At 41.0% G+C, this 19,437-nt stretch overlaps 1 protein-coding gene across 1 annotated transcript in view; it reads left to right on the top strand.

Annotated features, from left to right (window-relative positions):
* Positions 1 to 19,437, top strand: part of SUSD2 (sushi domain containing 2) — a 384,373-nt gene that overhangs the window by 290,525 nt on the left and 74,411 nt on the right. The window contains exons 23-26 of the mRNA XM_075324313.1: positions 1,408 to 1,563; positions 5,744 to 5,992; positions 8,859 to 9,125; positions 10,982 to 11,158. Of these exons, the coding sequence (XP_075180428.1) occupies positions 1,408 to 1,563; positions 5,744 to 5,992; positions 8,859 to 9,125; positions 10,982 to 11,158 (849 nt within the window). The remainder of the gene's footprint in view (positions 1 to 1,407; positions 1,564 to 5,743; positions 5,993 to 8,858; positions 9,126 to 10,981; positions 11,159 to 19,437) is intronic.

Genomic DNA, 19,437 nt, shown 5'->3' on the forward strand with positions numbered 1-19,437 from the left:
AGCACCTTCCTGATAGGAATCTCTATTACTGTATTTATGATCTATGAAAATACTGGTAATATATTCTTAAAAAAACATGTATCATTTCCTTTATACATCACATATATTTGCCACTTAGTCTTGATATATCACATAAAATACCTATAAAATACATTTATGTTTGTGGGTGTCACATGAAAATATGTAGAAAATATGACGGGGTATGAATACTTTTTCAAGGCACTATATTTTTATGACTGTTGTTAGGGAACTTTTTAAAAAGCTCAGACTTCTTCAAGCTGACTAGCCTAAAAATTAGGTTTAAAGTTTTTATTTTCTACATAAAATACTAAAGTTGACATTTATCATCATTAATCTCATACAAAATTAAAGGGGTTGGTCACTACTTTTACAATCATGACCTATCCTTAGGACAGTTCATTAATGTCTGATCGGCCGGGGTCCGCAACACCTCACACCCCGCACCTATCAGCTTTTCTCTGTGTTGGCGGCAGCAGGCAGCCGGAAATGCTCAGTTCCAGAGCTGCCCTATCTTCTGATTGGTTGGTATTGGTTGGAAAGGGAGGTGGATGTGCAGTACACAACTGCCACTATCAGTTGATGGAGAAGCTCTGACCATTTCCGGCTGCTACTGCTGGGACCAAGAACAGCTGATCGTAGGGGGTGCAGGGTGTCAGACCCCAGCCGATCAGATATTGTTGATCTATCCTAAGGGGTACTTTGCACACTACAACATCGCAGGTGCGATGTCGGTAGGGTCAAATCGAAAGTGACGCACATCCGGCGTCGCTGTCGATATCATAGTGTGCAAATCCTTTTACATACGATTATTAAGCGCAAAAGCGTCGTTATCGTATGAACGGTGTAGGGTCCGACATTTCAATAATTTAGCAGCAGCGACAGGTACGATGTTGTTCCTCGTTCCTGCGGCAGCACACATCGCTATGTGAGAAGCCGCAGGAGCGAGGAACATCTTCTACCTGCGTCCCGGCTGCAATGCGGAAGGAAGGAGATGGGCGGGATGTTTACGTCCCGCTCATCTCTGCTCCTCCGCTCCTATTGGCCGCCTGCCGTGGGACGTCGCTGTGACGCCGCACGACCCGCCCCCTTAGGAAGGAGGCGGTTCGCCGGCCAGAGCGACGTCGCAGGGCAGGTGAGTGCATGTGAAGCTGCCGTAGCGATAATGTTCGCTACGGCAGCAATCACAAGATATCGCTGCTGCGACGGGGGCGGTGACTATCGCACTCGGCATCGCAAGCATCAGCTTGCGATGTTGTAGTGTGCAAAGTACCCCTAAGGATAAGCTAGCAATGTAAAAGTAGTGGACAACCTCTTTAAGTATTTCAGATTTTTCAGTAACAGAACAGAATGTAATAATTCACATGCTGCATGATTTTTCCACTAAAGGTAACCAAGTTTCCGTCACTGGATTTTCCTCTGTGGCAATGAAAGAAGGCAGTTCTGATGTGATTGAGGTACGTCTAGCTGAAGACTTAGTAACAGTTGAAGTACTTCTAAACCAAGAACCTCTACGCTTTAATCGGACATGGATAGATCTTAAGGGTAGGTTTATCTGCTGTTATATATAACTAATATAATAAATACTTATACTGTATATACTGATCTGACTTAACATTAGAGCTGTTGAAAGATTAGCGACTTTGACAAAGGCTAAATTGTGATAGCTGGATGGGTCAAAGAAACTCTAAAATGGCAGATGATGTGGATTATTTCTAGTATTCAATGGTCAGTACCAATTAAAAGTTTTCCAAAGAAAGACACCAGGGAACCAGGAGCTGATTAATGCTGGAAGAAAAGGCTAGCCAGCCTGGTGCTACCTTACCTAAGAAGTAACCGCAAATTGCTGAAAAAGTTAATCTCAACTTGGTGCATATGGGGCTGTGTAGCTGCAGATGTTTCAGTGTCTATGCTGACCTCTGAGTAGGACTGGACCTGCCCCTCACAGATTGTGTGAGTAGCCAGCTCTCCTGGGGATGAGATAGCACCACAATATGTGAAAAGACAGAAAGCCTGTGTGCCCTTGTGGTGCTCTAAAGAATATTCTGTTAAGAAAGCTTAGGCGCTACTATACATGTGGATGTTACTTTGACACCTTGTATCTAGTGAAACATTGCTTTAGACCAAGTACAACCCTTCAGGGAAATGGTTGTCCAATTGGCATTGGTAGTCCCAACTTTTAACAAGATGTGCCCTGGGACTCTGTCATGTTCTTTAACCAGTCTTGAACAATTTTGCAAAGAACTCAAAGTGTTCACTAGTCCTTCCAATTCCCCAGATCCCAATGTACTGAAAAAAAACAAAAAACAAGTTCAATCCATGGAGATCCCATTCCTCAACTTACAAGACTTACCACATTCCCACCCTGTCTACTATATATATATATATATATATATATATATATATATATATATATATATACGCAAAATATATAATATGGTTGCCTCTGACTGTATGGAGGTTGGCTTTTATAGCCTCAGAGTCTAAGCTATGGCTGGGCTGTTGTAAACATGAGGTGCAGAAGGAGTGTTAACCCTGGGATGCTTTACTTACTGTAGTGGGTGTGGAAATCCCACTAGGTTTGGCATTTTGTCCTTAACTTACAATACTTAATGAGCTGGCCATATGACTAGGCCATTATGAGGATTTTTTTTATAATTCCAGACTGGATTCATGGCACACGTCTTCATTCACTTAATGTATCTTGTTTGCTGTGTTTTTTTTTATCTACATTTGTTTATCATAAGGAAGTATTAAGATGCAGTGTCCTCATACAATGTTCCTTCTGGAGGTCTCAGGACGGGAAGTGCAGCCATCAGCTTCTTCACACCTCGGGAAAATCTTGTTCCACCTTGTTAGACCTCGGATTGGTAAATAACCTTTCAGAGAGGGTTTACAAGAAATTGCATTTTTCTGCACTTTCTTTGTGTGGCACATTGCATTTTTTTTCTCTTGGGTGAAGAAACTCACTAACTCAAACATTTTGTACAGTTAAATGTTGTAAAAAGAAGAGGCCATATTGAAGGCAGATCCTTTGTAGTCTGTAACCATGAGGACTTCTGCACAGGAGCTGTGTTCACACAAACATTAAAATGTCACACAAAGTTTTGCACAAACTTCGACAATTGTTATGGCAGTCTCAGGCTCTGTTCACATTGCAGATATTGACACTCTGCCCAATGGTTTCTCTGGTGTCTCTGATCAACTCAGGCAGACTCAGGCATCGATCTGCTGTGTGCTAAGTCATAGTTAGGCTAGCAAGAGTTAACCTCTGCTATCCTGGTTGTTAGGCTCCTTTGATCTCATGTTGTGAAGAAGCCAATAACATCTGCGCCTCTCATATTTAAGCTGGATGAAATCTATGCTGTGTTGGTCTTTGTGTTTTGTTGTCCCAGACTATCTGGAAAGTGTTGCTTTTTGCTTGGATTGGTTGTGGAGTTTACCCGCTGTCTTGTTGGTTTCTCCCTGCTCTTGTTTTCCTCCATATTGTTTATTGTATTATACTTCTGTGAGCACGTAGTGTGTGACTGAGTTTTGGCATCTTGTCTATTTTTGTGGGTTTAATCTCACTTCTGTCCTGGTCCCCCCTGGGTGAGGAGGCATCAGATCAGTGCTACTCAGGAGCAGGGCCAGGAAGGAGAGTTAAATAAATAAGGAATAACGTTTGGAACACCATTCTAAGTCTGAACTGGGTGCAAAAACCTAAAAAAAATCACTATGGGGAGATAAGGTATGCACACCAGTGACTATGTAAGGGGAATACATGAAATAGCAGAAACTGCTGTGTGAATACTGACTTGAAAAATCCAATAGCTATATGCAAGAGTGAATATGTGAAAAATGGAATCTGCATTACTGCCATGAACATATGAATCAAGAGAAATTTAGCTACTGAATTGATCAATGCAATAGAGCCCCAACACTACGCCAAAGTATTTCTCTACGTTGGGGTCCCTAGCTTGTGTGTGTCCTCTCATGCAGTTAAAAAACTTACCGTGTATGGGAAGCTGAGACCCAGGCTATTTATGCGTATGATATGGATTAGCAATAGGTGTGGTTGGGGAGGGTTCACAAACGAAAAACTACTAACAAATAAGGAATAACGTTTGGAACACCATTCTAAGTCTGAACTGGGTGCAAAAACCTAAAAAAACATCACTATGGGGAGATAAGCCTGGGTCTCAGCTTCCCATACACGGTAAGTTTTTTAACTGCATGAGAGGACACATACAAGCTAGGGACCCCAACGTAGAGAAATACTTTGGCTTAGTGTTGGGGCTCTATTGCATTGATCAATTCAGTAGCTAAATTTCTCTTGATTCATATGTTCATGGCAGTAATGCAGATTCCATTTTTCACATTTTCACTCTTACATATAGCTATTGGATTTTTCAAGTCAGTATTCACACAGCAGTTTCTGCTATTTCATGTATTCCCCTTACATAGTCACTGGTGTGCATACCTTATCTCCCCATAGGAAGGAGAGTTAGGCATCCCCACTGTTAGGGGTATCCCTGAGACTAGGGATAGCTTAACCCTCTGGTGGGAACAATATCTTTTATAATGAGTTTGGGAATAATGTGCCTGTCAGGCGCAGGCTAGAAAAATACCTATACTATCTAATTTTTGCAATTTCAGTGATCTAAAAGTGATCGGAGACCTTCATAGGGATGCAATAAAAGAGACTACACATTATCAGGTGCAAAACAAACCCATTTACTCAACATAAAGGTAATAACTCTGAAATACACACATTTCAAAATTCCCACCAAATAGCCCCCAGTTATAACACATAACGGTTATTAAAAAGAGAAAAATTTGGCAAAAAACATTATTTCAAGGCACCTAAAATAATATTACACACATAATTATTCAGAATTAGATCCTGAAGTTTCCCCAGAAAAAACACATTTGCAGAGCAAAGAGCAAGAGCAACCTTATAAAGTGTGATGTGTTCGGGAACAATGAGCCTGAGAAGCCAGCACAGGTATATCTGCCCTCCTGAAGCTCTGCAGACCAACTGTGGTATCAGGTTTCACACAGCAGCTAGAGCCAGGAGACTACCTGGAGAGAGGGGATTTCCTGAAAATCTGGTGAGGGAGAAATGAAAGTAAAAGAGAAGCGCCTGTCAGGCACATTAATCCCACCCGAGGGTTAATGCCCCTTAGCCTGAGGGTCAGCTTATGACATTGTGATATAAATATTGTCCAATTTTCAATAAGAAAAAAGGGCGATTTTAATCTCAATTGTCATTGATAGACCATCCATGTGCAATTTGTATGGCATTTGTTACACCAGCACTTACTAAAATTTACAAGACCATATACAGTTTCTTATGATAAAAATTTTGAATGAATTTGTAAAAATTGGATTGATCCAGTTGACCATATGGAATCTGATTTTATTTTGCTCTCTCTCACACTTGGAGATAACGCTCATCTAACATACGGAATGCAGTCCGTAAGTTTAATTTTTCACATGCAGATTACACGTGTCAAAAAAATGCTTATCTGATCAGTCTGATTGAAAAATATTGGTCATAGAGCTGTCTGTGTGATGTCAATTTTTTCACGGACCAAAAACACCTTTGTGGGAACTTGAACTAAGACCCAACTATCATTTTGACAAAGAAACGCATGCCTAGACATGAAAAACCTAATGTTGTCTACACAGTAATAGTAAATTATAAAAAGTATGTTTAACCTTGTGTCTGTTCTTTTGAAAGGTGTATTTCTGTTTTACGGAGCCGACAAACGTGTGACATCCATGTTTCCTTCGGGGGCTGGGGTGGAAGTAAGAGGGATTGGAAAGTTCCTAAGTATCAGTGTCCTCCTGCCAGACGAATTCATAAATCAAACACAAGGTCTAATGGGAGTAATGAACAACAATCCACACGATGATTTTACATTCAGAGATGGAAGAGTATTCTTGACAAATTCGACTTCAGAAGAGCTTTTCCAGTTTGGTGCTGATTGTGAGTATTAGCTACAAAAATAGAGAATATACCATTATAATTATTGTTCTAGTATTTATAATTAGTGATGGGCGGACCCGTTTTGTAAAAGTCTGGATCCACCTGTTTCAAAGCTACCGCATCCGGGCCCAGGATTCCAGATGTTGATCCAAATCCAGCAGGATCCGAAAAAAAAAATAAAGAAAATAAGAATGAAGCAAGCACTTTATACTTACAAAGGCTCCGGTGCAGCTATACACTGCTCCTGCAGCTGCCCATTTACTTCCTGGGTCGCTCATCATTGCTCATCTATATGCACTGCTTTCCCTGCCCACCGACCGTACTGGCGTCTGTAATTGGTTGCAGTCAGACACGCCCCCAGCCTGTGTGACAGGGTCTGACTGCAAACAATCACAGGCGCTGTCTGCGGGTCAGTATCGTGGTGTAAAGTAAATAAATAAATAAATAAAACAATTGTCGTAGGTTCCCCCCGTATTATGATACCCAGCACAGATAAAACCTACGGCTACAAGCTGCCGCCTTCAGCCATGCGACTATCTTGGCTCTGTATCAAAATAAGAGGAACAGCATGCGGCTTTTTTTCTTTTTTTTTTTAATTATTTAAATAAATAATTTAATGAAGCCGATGTGCAGTGCCCCCCAATTTTTTTTTGATACCCACTGCCCAGCCATAATAAAGCCCAACATCTGTGGGCTGGTAATCTCAGGCTGGGGATGTCCATGCTTACTAACATATGAAAAGGTTTGAGCACCCCTATTAATGTTATCCTTTTTTCTTTATAACAATTTGGGGTTTTGCAACAGCTATTTCAGTTTTATATATCTAATAACTGATGGACTGAGTAATATTTCTGGATTGAAATGAGGTTTATTGTACTAACAGAAAATGTGCAATCCGCATTTAAACAAAATTTGACCGGTGCAAAAGTATGGGCACCCTTAACAATTTCTTGATTTGAACACTCCTAACTTCTTTTACTGACTTACTAAACCACTAAATTGGTTTTGTAACCTCATTGAGCTTTGAAATTCATAGGCAAGTGTATCCAATCATGAGAAAAGGTATTTAAGGTGGCCACTTGCAAGCTGTTCTCCTATTTGAATCTCCTATGAAGAGTGGCATCATGGGCTCCTCAAAACAACTCTCAAATGATCTGAAAACAAAGATTATTCAACATAGTTGTTCAGGGGAAGGATACAAAAAGTTCTCTCAGAGATTTAAACTGTCAGTTTCCACTGTGAGTAACATAGTAAGGAAATGGAAGAACACAGGTACAGTTCTTGTTAAGCCCAGAAGTGGCAGGCCAAGAAAAATATCATAAAGGCAGAGAAGAAGAATGGTGAGACCAGTCAAAGACAATCCACAGACCACCTCCAAAGACCTGCAGCAACATCTTGCTGCAGATGGTGTCAATGTGCATCGGTCAACAATACAGCGCATGTTGCACAAGGAGAAGCTGTATGGGAGAGTGATGCGAAAGAAGCCGTTTCTGCAAGCACGCCACAAACAGAGTCGCCCGAGGTATGCAAAAGCACATTTGGACAAGCCGGTTACATTTTGGAAGAAGGGCTTGTGGTGGACTGATGAAACAAAGCTTGAGTTGTTTGGTCATACAAAAAGGCGTTATGCATGGAGGCAAAAAAACACGGCATTCCAAGAAAAGCACTTGCTACCCACAGTAAAATTTGGTGGAGGTTCCATCATGCTTTGGGGCTGTGTGGCCAATGCCGGCACCGGGAATCTTGTTAAAGTTGAGGGTCGCATGGATTCAACTCAGTATCAGCAGATTCTTGACAATAATGTGCAAGAATCAGTGACGAAGTTGAAGTTACGCAGGGGATGGATATTTCAGCATGACAATGATCCAAAACACCGCTCCAAATCTACTCAGGCATTCATGCAGAGGAACAATTACAATGTTCTGGAATGGCCATCCCAGTCCCCAGACCTGAATATCATTGAACATCTGTGGGATGATTTGAAGCGTGCTGTCCATGCTCGGTGACCATCAAACAGGAATGGTCAAATAAATCTTCATCCAGGATCCAGGAACTCATTAAAAGCTACAGGAAGCGACTAGAGGCTGTTATTTTTGCAAAAGGAGGATCTACAAAAATATTAATGTCACTTTTATGTTGAGGTGCCCATACTTTTGCAGCGGTCAAATTTTGTTTAAATGCAGATTGCACATTTACTGTTAGTACAATAAACCTCATTTCAATCCAGAAATATTACTCAGTTCATCAGTTATTAGATGTATGAAACTGAAATATCTGTTGCAAAAACCCAAATTGTTATAAAGAAAAAAGGTTAACATTAATAGGGGTGCCCAAACTTTTTCATATGACTGTATTAGGCCACCCTCAGCCTAAAAATAACAGCCTACAGATTGCCGCATCCAGCAGATGCTTTTCCCGGTTCTTCCCAATTGCCCTGGTGTGGTGGCTGGTGGCAGTCGGGGTAATAAGGGGTTAATGACAGTGCACAACTGTCATTAAGCTCAGAAATAGTCATGAGTAGGGGTCTATGAGACGAGTCCTACAAGTAAAAAAAATAACCACAAACGCAGAGAAAAATCCTGGTCTGGTCCAGAACCGGATTTCAAAAAACACATAACAAGGACCCACCGGTCCCAGTTATCTGTAAGTTTCCGCTCATCACTAATTATAATACTATTATAAGCCAGTCAAATCTTCAGATTTATAATATGTAATCAATATGTTTCTTAATTCTTCTACTCTATTACACTACAAAGGCTACAATTGTTGCTGAATTTTCTATGGAAATATTTGCTGCCCTCCAAAATATTTTTATTGATGTATTAATATGCAGGATCTTCTTATTCAAGCTGTGTGTTCATTCCAGGGGCAGTGACCGAGGACAGCTCACTCTTCACCTATGACTCAAGGTGGCTGATTGAAAACTATCAAGAAAAACACGACACCAATTTCACACCCACATTTTCTGTTCAAGAGAAGCCCAATGATCCACTTAATGAAGACATGAAGAAATTATGTGGCAATGATTCCTTCTGTAGATTTGATGTGCTCACAACTAGGGACCTGCAAGTGGGAATTGCAACTTTAACGTCACATGATAACCACAAGAATTTAGTTCAAAGCCTACAACCAGGTATGGGTTAATGTCTGTTTATTCTATAGAAGATATTTCAGCTACAAGTATTTATAAAAGATTTATAAAAATTGACACCTACCATTAATACCAGCATGGAAAGTCCAAGCAACCATCATAAATTGCAATTTGATTAATATGCCATCATCATGGCAAGTTTTACTATGCCGTGATAACAACAAGAAGACATTACACTGTTTGGCTCCATTCATCAAAGCAACTTTGTCAGAATTGTGACCTAAATGGCATTGAAAAGGCACAAATGTTTGCATAATGTGGAATTTTACAAAAAATGTGCAGCTTTTGACATTTTCATGTGAGTTTCTCCCAGTTCTACCATAATTGGTCATAGGGAGCGGTGCCTAATTTATGACAAGCTGTGCAGTTTACACCAAGAACCTTACTCCAGTCTGGGACTGGAGTATGATTTCTGGCATGGTGCACAAAGGAGCATGGCACTTTTCCGACACTCCTGATTTATTAAGAGGCACCCCATTATCAACACCGCTGAGAAAATTGTAAGTCTTGGTGAATCGGGGCCATAGTGTTTATATGGTCACTGAAGACAGAAATACAATCACATAAATTATAAACAAAATTTGGAAAATATATTTTCATATGGTATGTGTTTTCGACATGGTAGTATCGAACCGCTGAGCAAGAAAGACACTATGCAGTAGGAAGTCAGAATATAATGTAACATCGCTTGGTAGGTCATCCAAGTTGAATTTTTTAAATTCACACATAGACTTGAATGACCGAGTGCAAGCAGACTTAAAGGGAACCTGTCAGTAGATTTGGGAACTATGAGCTGCGGCCACCACCAGTGGGCTCTTATATACAGCATTTTAACATGCTGTACAGTATATAAGAGCCCAGGCCGCTGTGTAGAACGTACAAAAATTACTTTACAAAACTTACCTAAACGGTCGCTGCGGTGAAGTTGGGCCATATGGGCGTCTCTGGTGTTGGCGCCTCCTCTTTTGGCCATCTTCATCCTCCTTCTGCAGCCTGTGTGTATGATGCATCCTACGTCATACACACTCGCCGGTCCCGCGCAGGTGCACTACAATATTTTGATCTGTCCTACTCAGGGCAGATGAAAGTGCCCCTGTGCAGGACCTCAATGCCGGCGACTGTAGATGATGTAGGACGCGGCATGCACCCTGGCTTCAGAAGAAGGACGACAAAGATGACCAAAAGAGGAGGCGCCGGCACCGGAGAACGGAGACGCCCATATGACCCAACTCCACCGCAGCGACTGTTTAGGTAAGTATTATAAAGTGATTTTTACGTTCTACATAGCAGCATGGGCTCTTATATACAAGATGTTAGAATACTGTATATAAGAGCCCACTGGTGGTGGCCGCCGCTTACAGGCCCCAGATCTGCTGACAGGTTCCCTTTAAGGAGGCAAATCGTACATGCTGTGATTTTTTTGGGGGGCTTTGTCCAAGGAAAAAAATCAGATGTGCACTGCCTCATTGAATAACATTTATCTGAATGCGATCCAATGTTTTGTTGGACTACACTCTGACCAAAAATACAGTTGCCTGCACAAACCCGAAGAATAACCTATCACTGTAGCGAGAGACAGTCTGCTCGAGGTATAACTAGGGAAGGGCACCCCTTAAGTCATCCAGGAGAGGTAATTACATTTCATAATTCACCCTCTGCAACAAAACAAGTGATCTGGAGGAGGGAGAATAAAGAACTGACCCATGCTGCTATTACAGACCAGTATTAGTACGGCACCACCTAGCGATAAAAGCAGAGGTAGTAGGAACATGGATCTGACCGTTATGTTTTGTGCTTGATGTTACTAACTTTGCAATATTATCTCCCATTTACATCAGTGATCTCTTGTGGATGGTTAGAGCCCCCAAAAAATGGGAAGAAGGAAGGAACTAGCTACCTGAATAATTCAGAGGTGAAATTCACCTGTAATAAAGGATACATGCTTGTCGGACCATATTCCCGCAGATGCCAAGCTGATGGTACTTGGACTGGTCAAACCAGTCAGTGCGTATCAGGTAAATGTAGCCTCTTTTTTTGCTTTTTTATCTTATTGTGAAGATATACTAGTCTTAAGTAGAAAGACGAAGATAGCATTCACTTATTTTGAAGATCCTCATGTTTCTGTTCGTGATTTTGATGGTCCCTTTCCAAGTTCGTTAAGTTTGAGGAACCTGATTTGTTTCACATTCTAAAGAACTTATTATGTTCATTTTTTTCCCATGAAGACCTACATTTTACTACGTAAATATGGACAAGGAGATTGATATACAGTATGTGTCTGTTACATTGGCAATATTCTTGTCTTTGGTCTAAATGATGCATATAACCGCAAGTTCCCGGGTTTTATAATATAAAATTGACCACCCAAGATTCTACATTCCAGCTCCTAAAGTAAAAAATAGTAAAGAAACCATTTAGTATAAAGTATTTTCGCAGTTCTTAAATAATCTACACATGTCAAAAACTAGGTGACGATGGTGAAAAGTCATGAAATATGTTATCAGTTTCTTTGGTTTCAACATAGAATACAATCCATAATTTTTCTTGATTTCATCAGTGCCCTTCTCTATAGGTGTGTAAAAGGTTTATGCAGTGATTCATTCTTTGGTAAAAGTAAATCTTTGATAAATATTTCCTGTAAAGAAAAAATAATCTATTTTTTATTATATTTAAGCAGTTTTTTGAATATTAATTAGATTTTTTCACATGTTTAGAGAATATCAATATCACTTATGGCCCCGTCACACACAGAGATAAATCTTTGGCAGATCTGTGGTTGCAGTGAAATCATGGACATTTTGTTCCATTTGTACACAGCCACAAACCTGGCACTAATTGTCCACAATTTCACTGCAACCACAGATCTGCTGCAGATTTATCTCTGTGTGTGACAGGGCCTTTAGACTCACAGGTAGGCCTAGCTAAGTAGATGACGTGAGCCCACTAATAAGTATAAATAATAATGATCTTAATTACCACAACAAAATACATAAAAAAGGTATTACATCTAAAATGGTGCCTAGTGTACTGCGACATATACTGTATATGGATCTGCAAAAATATGCAATGATATATACACATGTGACAGTATTGAACCCCCACCAAACTGTAGAGATCAAGCTTAGTGGCAATAAAAGCAATGTGCAATATAGTCCATCATGCAATAAAATTACAACATCATTGGCTACCTTTTAAATAGAGGTGTAATATACAGGAGAATGTATACACTCCCTTACAGAAGTTCTGTCACTTATCCATGTTATGTAAATAAGAGCTTAAAACCTGATTTTAAATTCATCCATTGGTTTTATAAATTACTCTATTGAAAGCTGAAACCCTTACAAATTTGGTTTAGGTTATGAAAATAAAGTTCCTGCAAAGCTGAAATATTGATCATTTAATGAACACAGAAAGGTCAGATTTTGGCAATACAAAAGTTTTGTCTCCCACAGAAAGTAATGTGAAATTCAAACAAATAATTAACTTCTAATACAAGATATGTTGTACTATTAGAGCCATATTTAATATTTTGTGTGACTTCTATGAACTTGAAGGACTGCATCCATACGGTTCAACAATGATTCATACAATTTATTGATGAAGTCATCAGGAATAGCAAAGAATGCAGTCTTTCATGCCTCTCAGAGTTCATCTAGATTCTTTGGTTTTGTCTTCCAAGCTTCCTCTTTCATCATACTTCAAACATGCTCAATGGTGTTCAAGTCTGGTGACTGGGCTGGCCAGTCCTTGAGCACCTTGATCTTCTTTGCCAGGAGGAACTTTGTTGTAGAGATGGATGTATGAGATGGAGCACCATCCTGCTGCAGAATGTGACCCCTTTTATGATTGGGAATGTGTGCCGCCCCTGCAGCGGTCAAACCGCTTGGATCCGGGGATTGCTGTGTCTCGAGGGTATCTGGACCCGGGGGCTTGCGGCCACTCAAATGAAAAGGGGGTATTCACAGGGGGTAAGAGTTTGTGACACCACCCGTGGTTCGCGGTAAGGGGAGTACCGTCGCTGCCGATGGGAGTACCCAGGGGAGATGGAGTGGGGCAGCCAGATGACGTTCCCTCCACGGGTAGGGGAGGCCCTGGGACTCTGGATGATGGAGGTGATGGGGAGCGTGGCGCAGATGGGAAGCAGGGGGGGGGACAGCTTACTCACTCAGACCGTATTGGTATGGATGCGACCAGAAAGCAGACTCTGACACATAGGTAAACCAAGTCTCTGGATGCCGCTGCCACTTCAGGGGAGCTCGTCCGGGAGTCCGCTCCCTTTGGTATTGCTGATGGTCTGTACCTTGCCTCCATGCACTGTATTTTAGATGTTCTGTGTGACTCCTCTGCTGGAAGCTGTCGGGGTCCCGCTCCCCAATGTTAAGTAATAAAGCTGTGCTCTCGATGGCTGACACTTCAGAGTTCAATGGGCCGCATAAGCTGGAAACCCCTATCCCCCTCTTTGTGTTGATGCCTTCGGTCTCTGGGCTTTTGGGGAAAGTCCATAAAGAAACTATCCTCCATAGGTTAATTATCAGGTTGTGTGAAGCTACTCCCTGATCTAGGGTCCAGTACCCTGCCGCCGTACTCTGTCCCGGTTCAGTTACTAAGTACTCTGGTACCCGCCGTTCCCCTAAACTAAGCCCGGTACCTTTCTCCAGTACCCTGCGACCGGGTCTCCGACTCCTTCGGTCCCAGACCACCGTCTGCGACCTAGCCAAAAGTCCCCAGGGAGCTCCAACTCCCACCTCCTCGCTCTTTGGGAGCTACTACTCTTCTGCCTGTCAGCTCTGCTCTGCTCTTCCTCCCTCACTGACTTCCCCCCTCTCAACAATCTGTCTGACCCCTAGGCGAGTGGCCCTGCTCCAGCTAGACCACCCACTGGTGTGCCTGACAGGGTGTAGTGTGAGGTGTGACTAGCATTTGAATGCTGATGGAGCAATATCAAAAGTTATGATCCCAGAACCATGGGCGGTTGAGTCCTGCACCATAAGGGCAGGAGTGCAGTCCTCTGTAACACCCTGACTAGTTCAGTGTCATCACAAATGTAAGAGGTAGCTAATACTTTTTGATATTTTAGGCTATTGATATTGCCTTCCACCTTGCATATGTTTCCCACACCCCCATACTGAATGTAATTCCAGACCATGATCTTTCCACCACCAAACTTAACTGTTTTCTGGGTGTATTTTGGATCCATGCAGAATCCAGTAGGTCTCCTACAGTATTTGCAGCGACTGTTGTGTAATTCTACTGAAGATTCATCAGAGAAACCCACCTTCTGTCACTTTTCCAGTGTCCATCTATTTAGCAGGCTGTGGGACTTGGCAAATGCCACACGGTTTTTTAATTGCCTTTTGTTTAGTGTTGGCTTCTGGGCACTGATTCGACCATGGATGCCATTTCGAGACAGAATCCTACAAATTGTTCTAGTTGACACAGGGACTTGAGGTGACCAGGCTTGTCGGAGCTTTGCTGCAGTGGAAGAGGGGCTGGCTTAGGATTTTCTAACAAACGTTCCTCCTGAGCAGTTGTCTTGCGGGGTCTGCCAGACCTGGGCTTGTCAAAAACATCTCCAGTCTCTTCAAATCTTTTTCTAATTCTTTGTACTTTGCACTGAGATACATTAAAGGTGCCAGCCACCTCTGCAGTGGATCTGGTCTTCAGCCTCTTGATAATCAAGGCTTTGGTTGCCGGGTACATTTTTGGCATGTTGTCAGAGGTCAAGTTGCAGTTCAGTTGAAGTTCTGGGGTGCTGAGTTTCTTTTTATGCACATCCACATTAGGCGATCATTTAGTGAGCACAGGTGAGGATGTAAACTAGGATTGGGTGCATTATATGACAAGGCAACAAAACTTTTGTTTTGCTAAAATCTGACCTTTCTGTGTTCATTAAATGATCAATATTTCAGCTTTGCAGCAACTTTATTTTCATAACCTAAACCAAATTTGTAAGGGTTTCAGCTTTCAATAGAGTAATTTATAAAACCAATGAATTTAAAGTCAGGTTATAAGCTTTTATTTACATAACATGAATAAGTGACAGAACTCCTGCAGGGAGTGTATAGTGGTCCTGATTCCCTTAGCTCCATCAAGTGTTTCATCATTCTTCCTCAGGGGACGTGGAAGCGCATCGGGGGTCGAGGGCTCTAAGACCTGCTATATACTTACCCCTGTTTATTTTACCTCTATTTACAATGTAGTAACCAGTAACCAACGATGGTGTGTGAGAGGGGTGGACTATGGCTATCGCATTCCTGCTCCTGAAGATACCAATCCCGTCATTGTATTGTGTTATATTGTAATATTAATTATATCTACGTCTTTTGTAAATATGTCATGTGAATTTTATTGTATTGTGATATAGAGTGTGATAAGCATTAATAATGTGATATGTTCCTGTATAATGTATAGTATAAGGTGTAATGTAGTGAATAAGAAGGCAATCTTAGTATGATATATAAGGTATAATGCATAGTGTATAATATAGGAATGTATAATATAATATATAATAATGTATAAGATATAGTAATGTGTAAGATATAAAAAAGTTAATGCGTATTAGGCTAAGGTGTGAAATAATGTAAGGCATGATAGAAATAAGTGTTAGTAATGTAAGAAAGAAAGTGAAAAGCATAGTAGTATTGGTAAGGAATTGTAATGTTAATATAGGTGAAAGACTAAAGCGGGCTTTACACGCTGCTATCTCGCTAGCGAGATTGCAAGTGATCGTACCCGCCCCCATCGGTTGTGCGACACGGGCAAATCGCTGCTCGTGGCGCACAACCTCACTTACCCCCGTCACACAGACTTACCTGTCCTGCGACGTCGCTCTGACCGGCGAACCACCTCCTTTCTCAATCAGCGGGTCGTGCGGCGTCACAGCGACGTCACACAGCAGCTATCCAATAGAAGCAGAGGAGCGGAGATAAGCGGAACGTAAACATCCCGCCCGCCTTCCTTCCGCATTTCCGGTGGAGGCAGCTAAGGAGATGTTCCTCGCTCCTGCGGTGTCACACACAGCGAGGTGTGCTGCCGCAGGAACGAGGAACAACATCGCTAATTCAAAGAGAACGATTTTTTGTTTTAGGACGACCTCTCCGCAGCAAACAATTTTGGCCGCTTTTGTGATCGTTTTAGGTCGCACATAAGTGTCACACACTGCAATATCGTTAATGACGATAAATCATTAACAATATTGTAGCGTATAAAGCCCGCTTAAGTCTGCCCAGCAACAGACTGTAGGGACAAAAACAGTTAAGTGTTGGGGCTAGCGCACCATGGAAGGGGTCAGCTGACAAGGAAAGGATGGTTCATTCTAGAAGGAGTCAGTGAGGGCCTAGTGAAAGCATATGACAGACATATAGTTGATCAGTCGTGAAGGTCCATACAGTGTTTGATTTGTGGCAACAGAAAGAAAGCATGAATCTCAACAAAGGCCAGAGATAGTATGCACTGTATCGCTGGACTGGGTTGCACAGGGACTCACCGACTCAGTTACATCAGACACAGCCCAGCAGGAACTTGACTTAACTGTGTCTGTTAATGCAAAGGGAAATTGTAATGTACTGGAAGATATCTGCTCGCTATCTGGCATGTAAAATTGTGAATGACAATGAATTGTCCAGGAAAGAGTTGCGGTTTAAAGTGAACTGTTGGTCTGCTTGCGCTAGTGAATCGTCATCCTGGCCTGGCCAGATGACACCGGCAGCAGTATGTGGCCTACATGGTTCTCAGCCTACACGGCCAAAGTCCAAAAACCCAGTGAGAACCAGGTAATTGACGTAGTGTGCTGAGGCACCCAGAGTCAATCGCTCGTCCTTCACTACCACCTTGCACTACTCTACAGTTGTAATGCTGTTGTTCAATGGGCTAGATTGCACATTGCCTTTATTGCCTGTGAGCTTGACCCCTACAATTTGGTGGCGGGTGAATACTGAGACGTGTATATAACATTGCCTTATATGCATCAGGTTTGGTTTTGCAGATCTATATATATGTCTTTTAAACTGGAGGCACCATTTTAGATATACGGTAATACTTTTTGTTTGTGTTTAGTTGGTAGAATAAAAATAAATAATTTTTCATACTTAGTAGTGTGGTCAAAAAAAAATCCAGCTGGACAAATAATTTTTTAATAAGGTGTATAATCACAAATTTAAAATATAACTTTTAATCTTACAATTGAAATATTAAAAACACACACATACATGTATAATTGGTTACAGCCGCAACTAATATTAGAACAGAAAAAGTAGGAAGGTATCTGCAGGGTAAGGAATCACAACAACTTCCCTATTAGTCCCACAGAAAAAAAAAAATTGGAGATGAGTGACCGGAATAGTCAAACAAAACACGTCCGGTACACAACCATCATAACAGCTATAATCAAAGTGAAAAACATGGCGTGGCATTCTTCAACCTCACAATACCCCTCAGTGACAACAATTTGACCTTAATTGGTTAAAGATGCTCCTGGACCTCCCGAAGCGTTTCAAAATACTTATCAGGGGAGCAGTAGCTATTGGAGCAAAAGCTTAACCATTCATCAATAACGGGCCTCCATCAAGTGGTATCCGGGCAAATCAAAGCGCTCTGAAAAAAATAAAGAAAAAACAGACACCTTTGGAAAGAAGGTGAAATAGAGACCAAAGTTTCATATTTTTAAAGTTTCCTATTGCATCACTCAAGTGAATGACAGAGCCTCCCGATGGAGGCAGTAGTGCGTCATGTGAATACTGCCTAAGGGAATGCTTTAGAAACGAATGCTTAGATGTTACTTAAAATGCTATTTTGCATTCACCAATGGTTTGGTATAGTTTACAATTACTCTTCTAGACTTCCATTACACACATTATTTTGTCATTAGGGCATATAAAAACACAAGCTTTTGTTTCAAGAAATTGCATGCCATTTTTTTCTCCAATTTTGTGATTTTTTTTCAGATAATGGGTTTTAATACCTGCAATTTTCTTGATAATTTTTCAAGTGCTGTTTCATTGCATTGTTCACAATCCAAAAACTGACGATAAAAATTCCACTAGAAAAAATGAAATTTGTTGAGCTTTTAATATTTCTCTGTTTTGACTTAAATCTAAAAATCTGCACAAAACACAATCAAAATGTTGATAATAATATAATATGGCAGCATCAAATTTGTATAAAAAAAAAGTTGCAAAACACTTACTCTGTATACATTTTTATACTAAGAGAATCAGCGGCTATTTTATGCCACTTTATGCCATAGAGTAGCAGACGTCGGAGGCATAGATCTATGATCAGACCCTTACTTTAGTTGCTGTAGGAAAAACAGATACTATAGAGGAATATTATAATGGATATTTTTTATTTTGGTTGTTATTTATCCAGAACATTCAGGTTTGCTTCACTTTGAATTGTCCTAGATTATATTCTCCAAGGACATTTTTCTACTTTATGAGAAATTAATCAGTGTAAAAATGAACCTGTTAAAATAATTAATGCAATAACGTAAGGAGGTAAAATATAAGAACAGGTGTTTTGCAACGAACTGAACACTTCTGGAAATACCGGTATACTTCATTTTACATATAATAACAGAAACATTCATCAAAGTAAATGATAAATCGTTGTCTGTGGATTTCTTTAAACACATTTAGTGGTGTCTGTCCCCACAAGAAGCTTGCAGCTGTCCCCTCCGCTCAGGCAGTGGGTTTAGAGATAAGCCAGGCTTGGCGTTACATTAAAGACTGCTCTATGTCACTCATCCATACTTCCACACATGGTACTAAGCCTCCATTTCTTAGGAGCTGGCCAACCCTAAATGTTCCAAACTTGTCGCGTGGCTATGAATTGTGGTGAAGTGTCCTCTATTGAGTGGGTGAAAGGAGACCTGCTAAATAGTAAATTCTTACAGGTGTGACGCAGCTATTGCCTAGTTTTTGCTTTGCGTACCATGTATAATTGAGCTGTGCAGGATTCATCATACCCCTGAACTGTGGGCAAACAAAGTATTCAGAGTCTCCTTTAGAACTAATACTTCTTGTACGTGGTTTGTGGTTTGGTAAATAGAATCCAGCAAAACAAAAATCAATTAATATATAAATAATTATAAATGTAACTTCCTCAGGGGTTCAGCTCTGAACATGTAAAATAGAATCTATGGTTGGGATCACCTAGTGTATGGCACTGTGTTCAGTGGCTCCGGTTGAGGCTTGCGTCCACCCTCCCGCAAAAGAGAATCAGGTATATGTGTTGACGGGACCATTACTCCTTCACCACCGAGCGATTTTCAGTTTGCTTATTGTTCCCCTTCTTC

Source organism: Anomaloglossus baeobatrachus, chromosome 1 (assembly GCF_048569485.1).
Source record: "Anomaloglossus baeobatrachus isolate aAnoBae1 chromosome 1, aAnoBae1.hap1, whole genome shotgun sequence".
In the NCBI taxonomy this organism is placed as follows: domain Eukaryota; kingdom Metazoa; phylum Chordata; class Amphibia; order Anura; family Aromobatidae; genus Anomaloglossus; species Anomaloglossus baeobatrachus.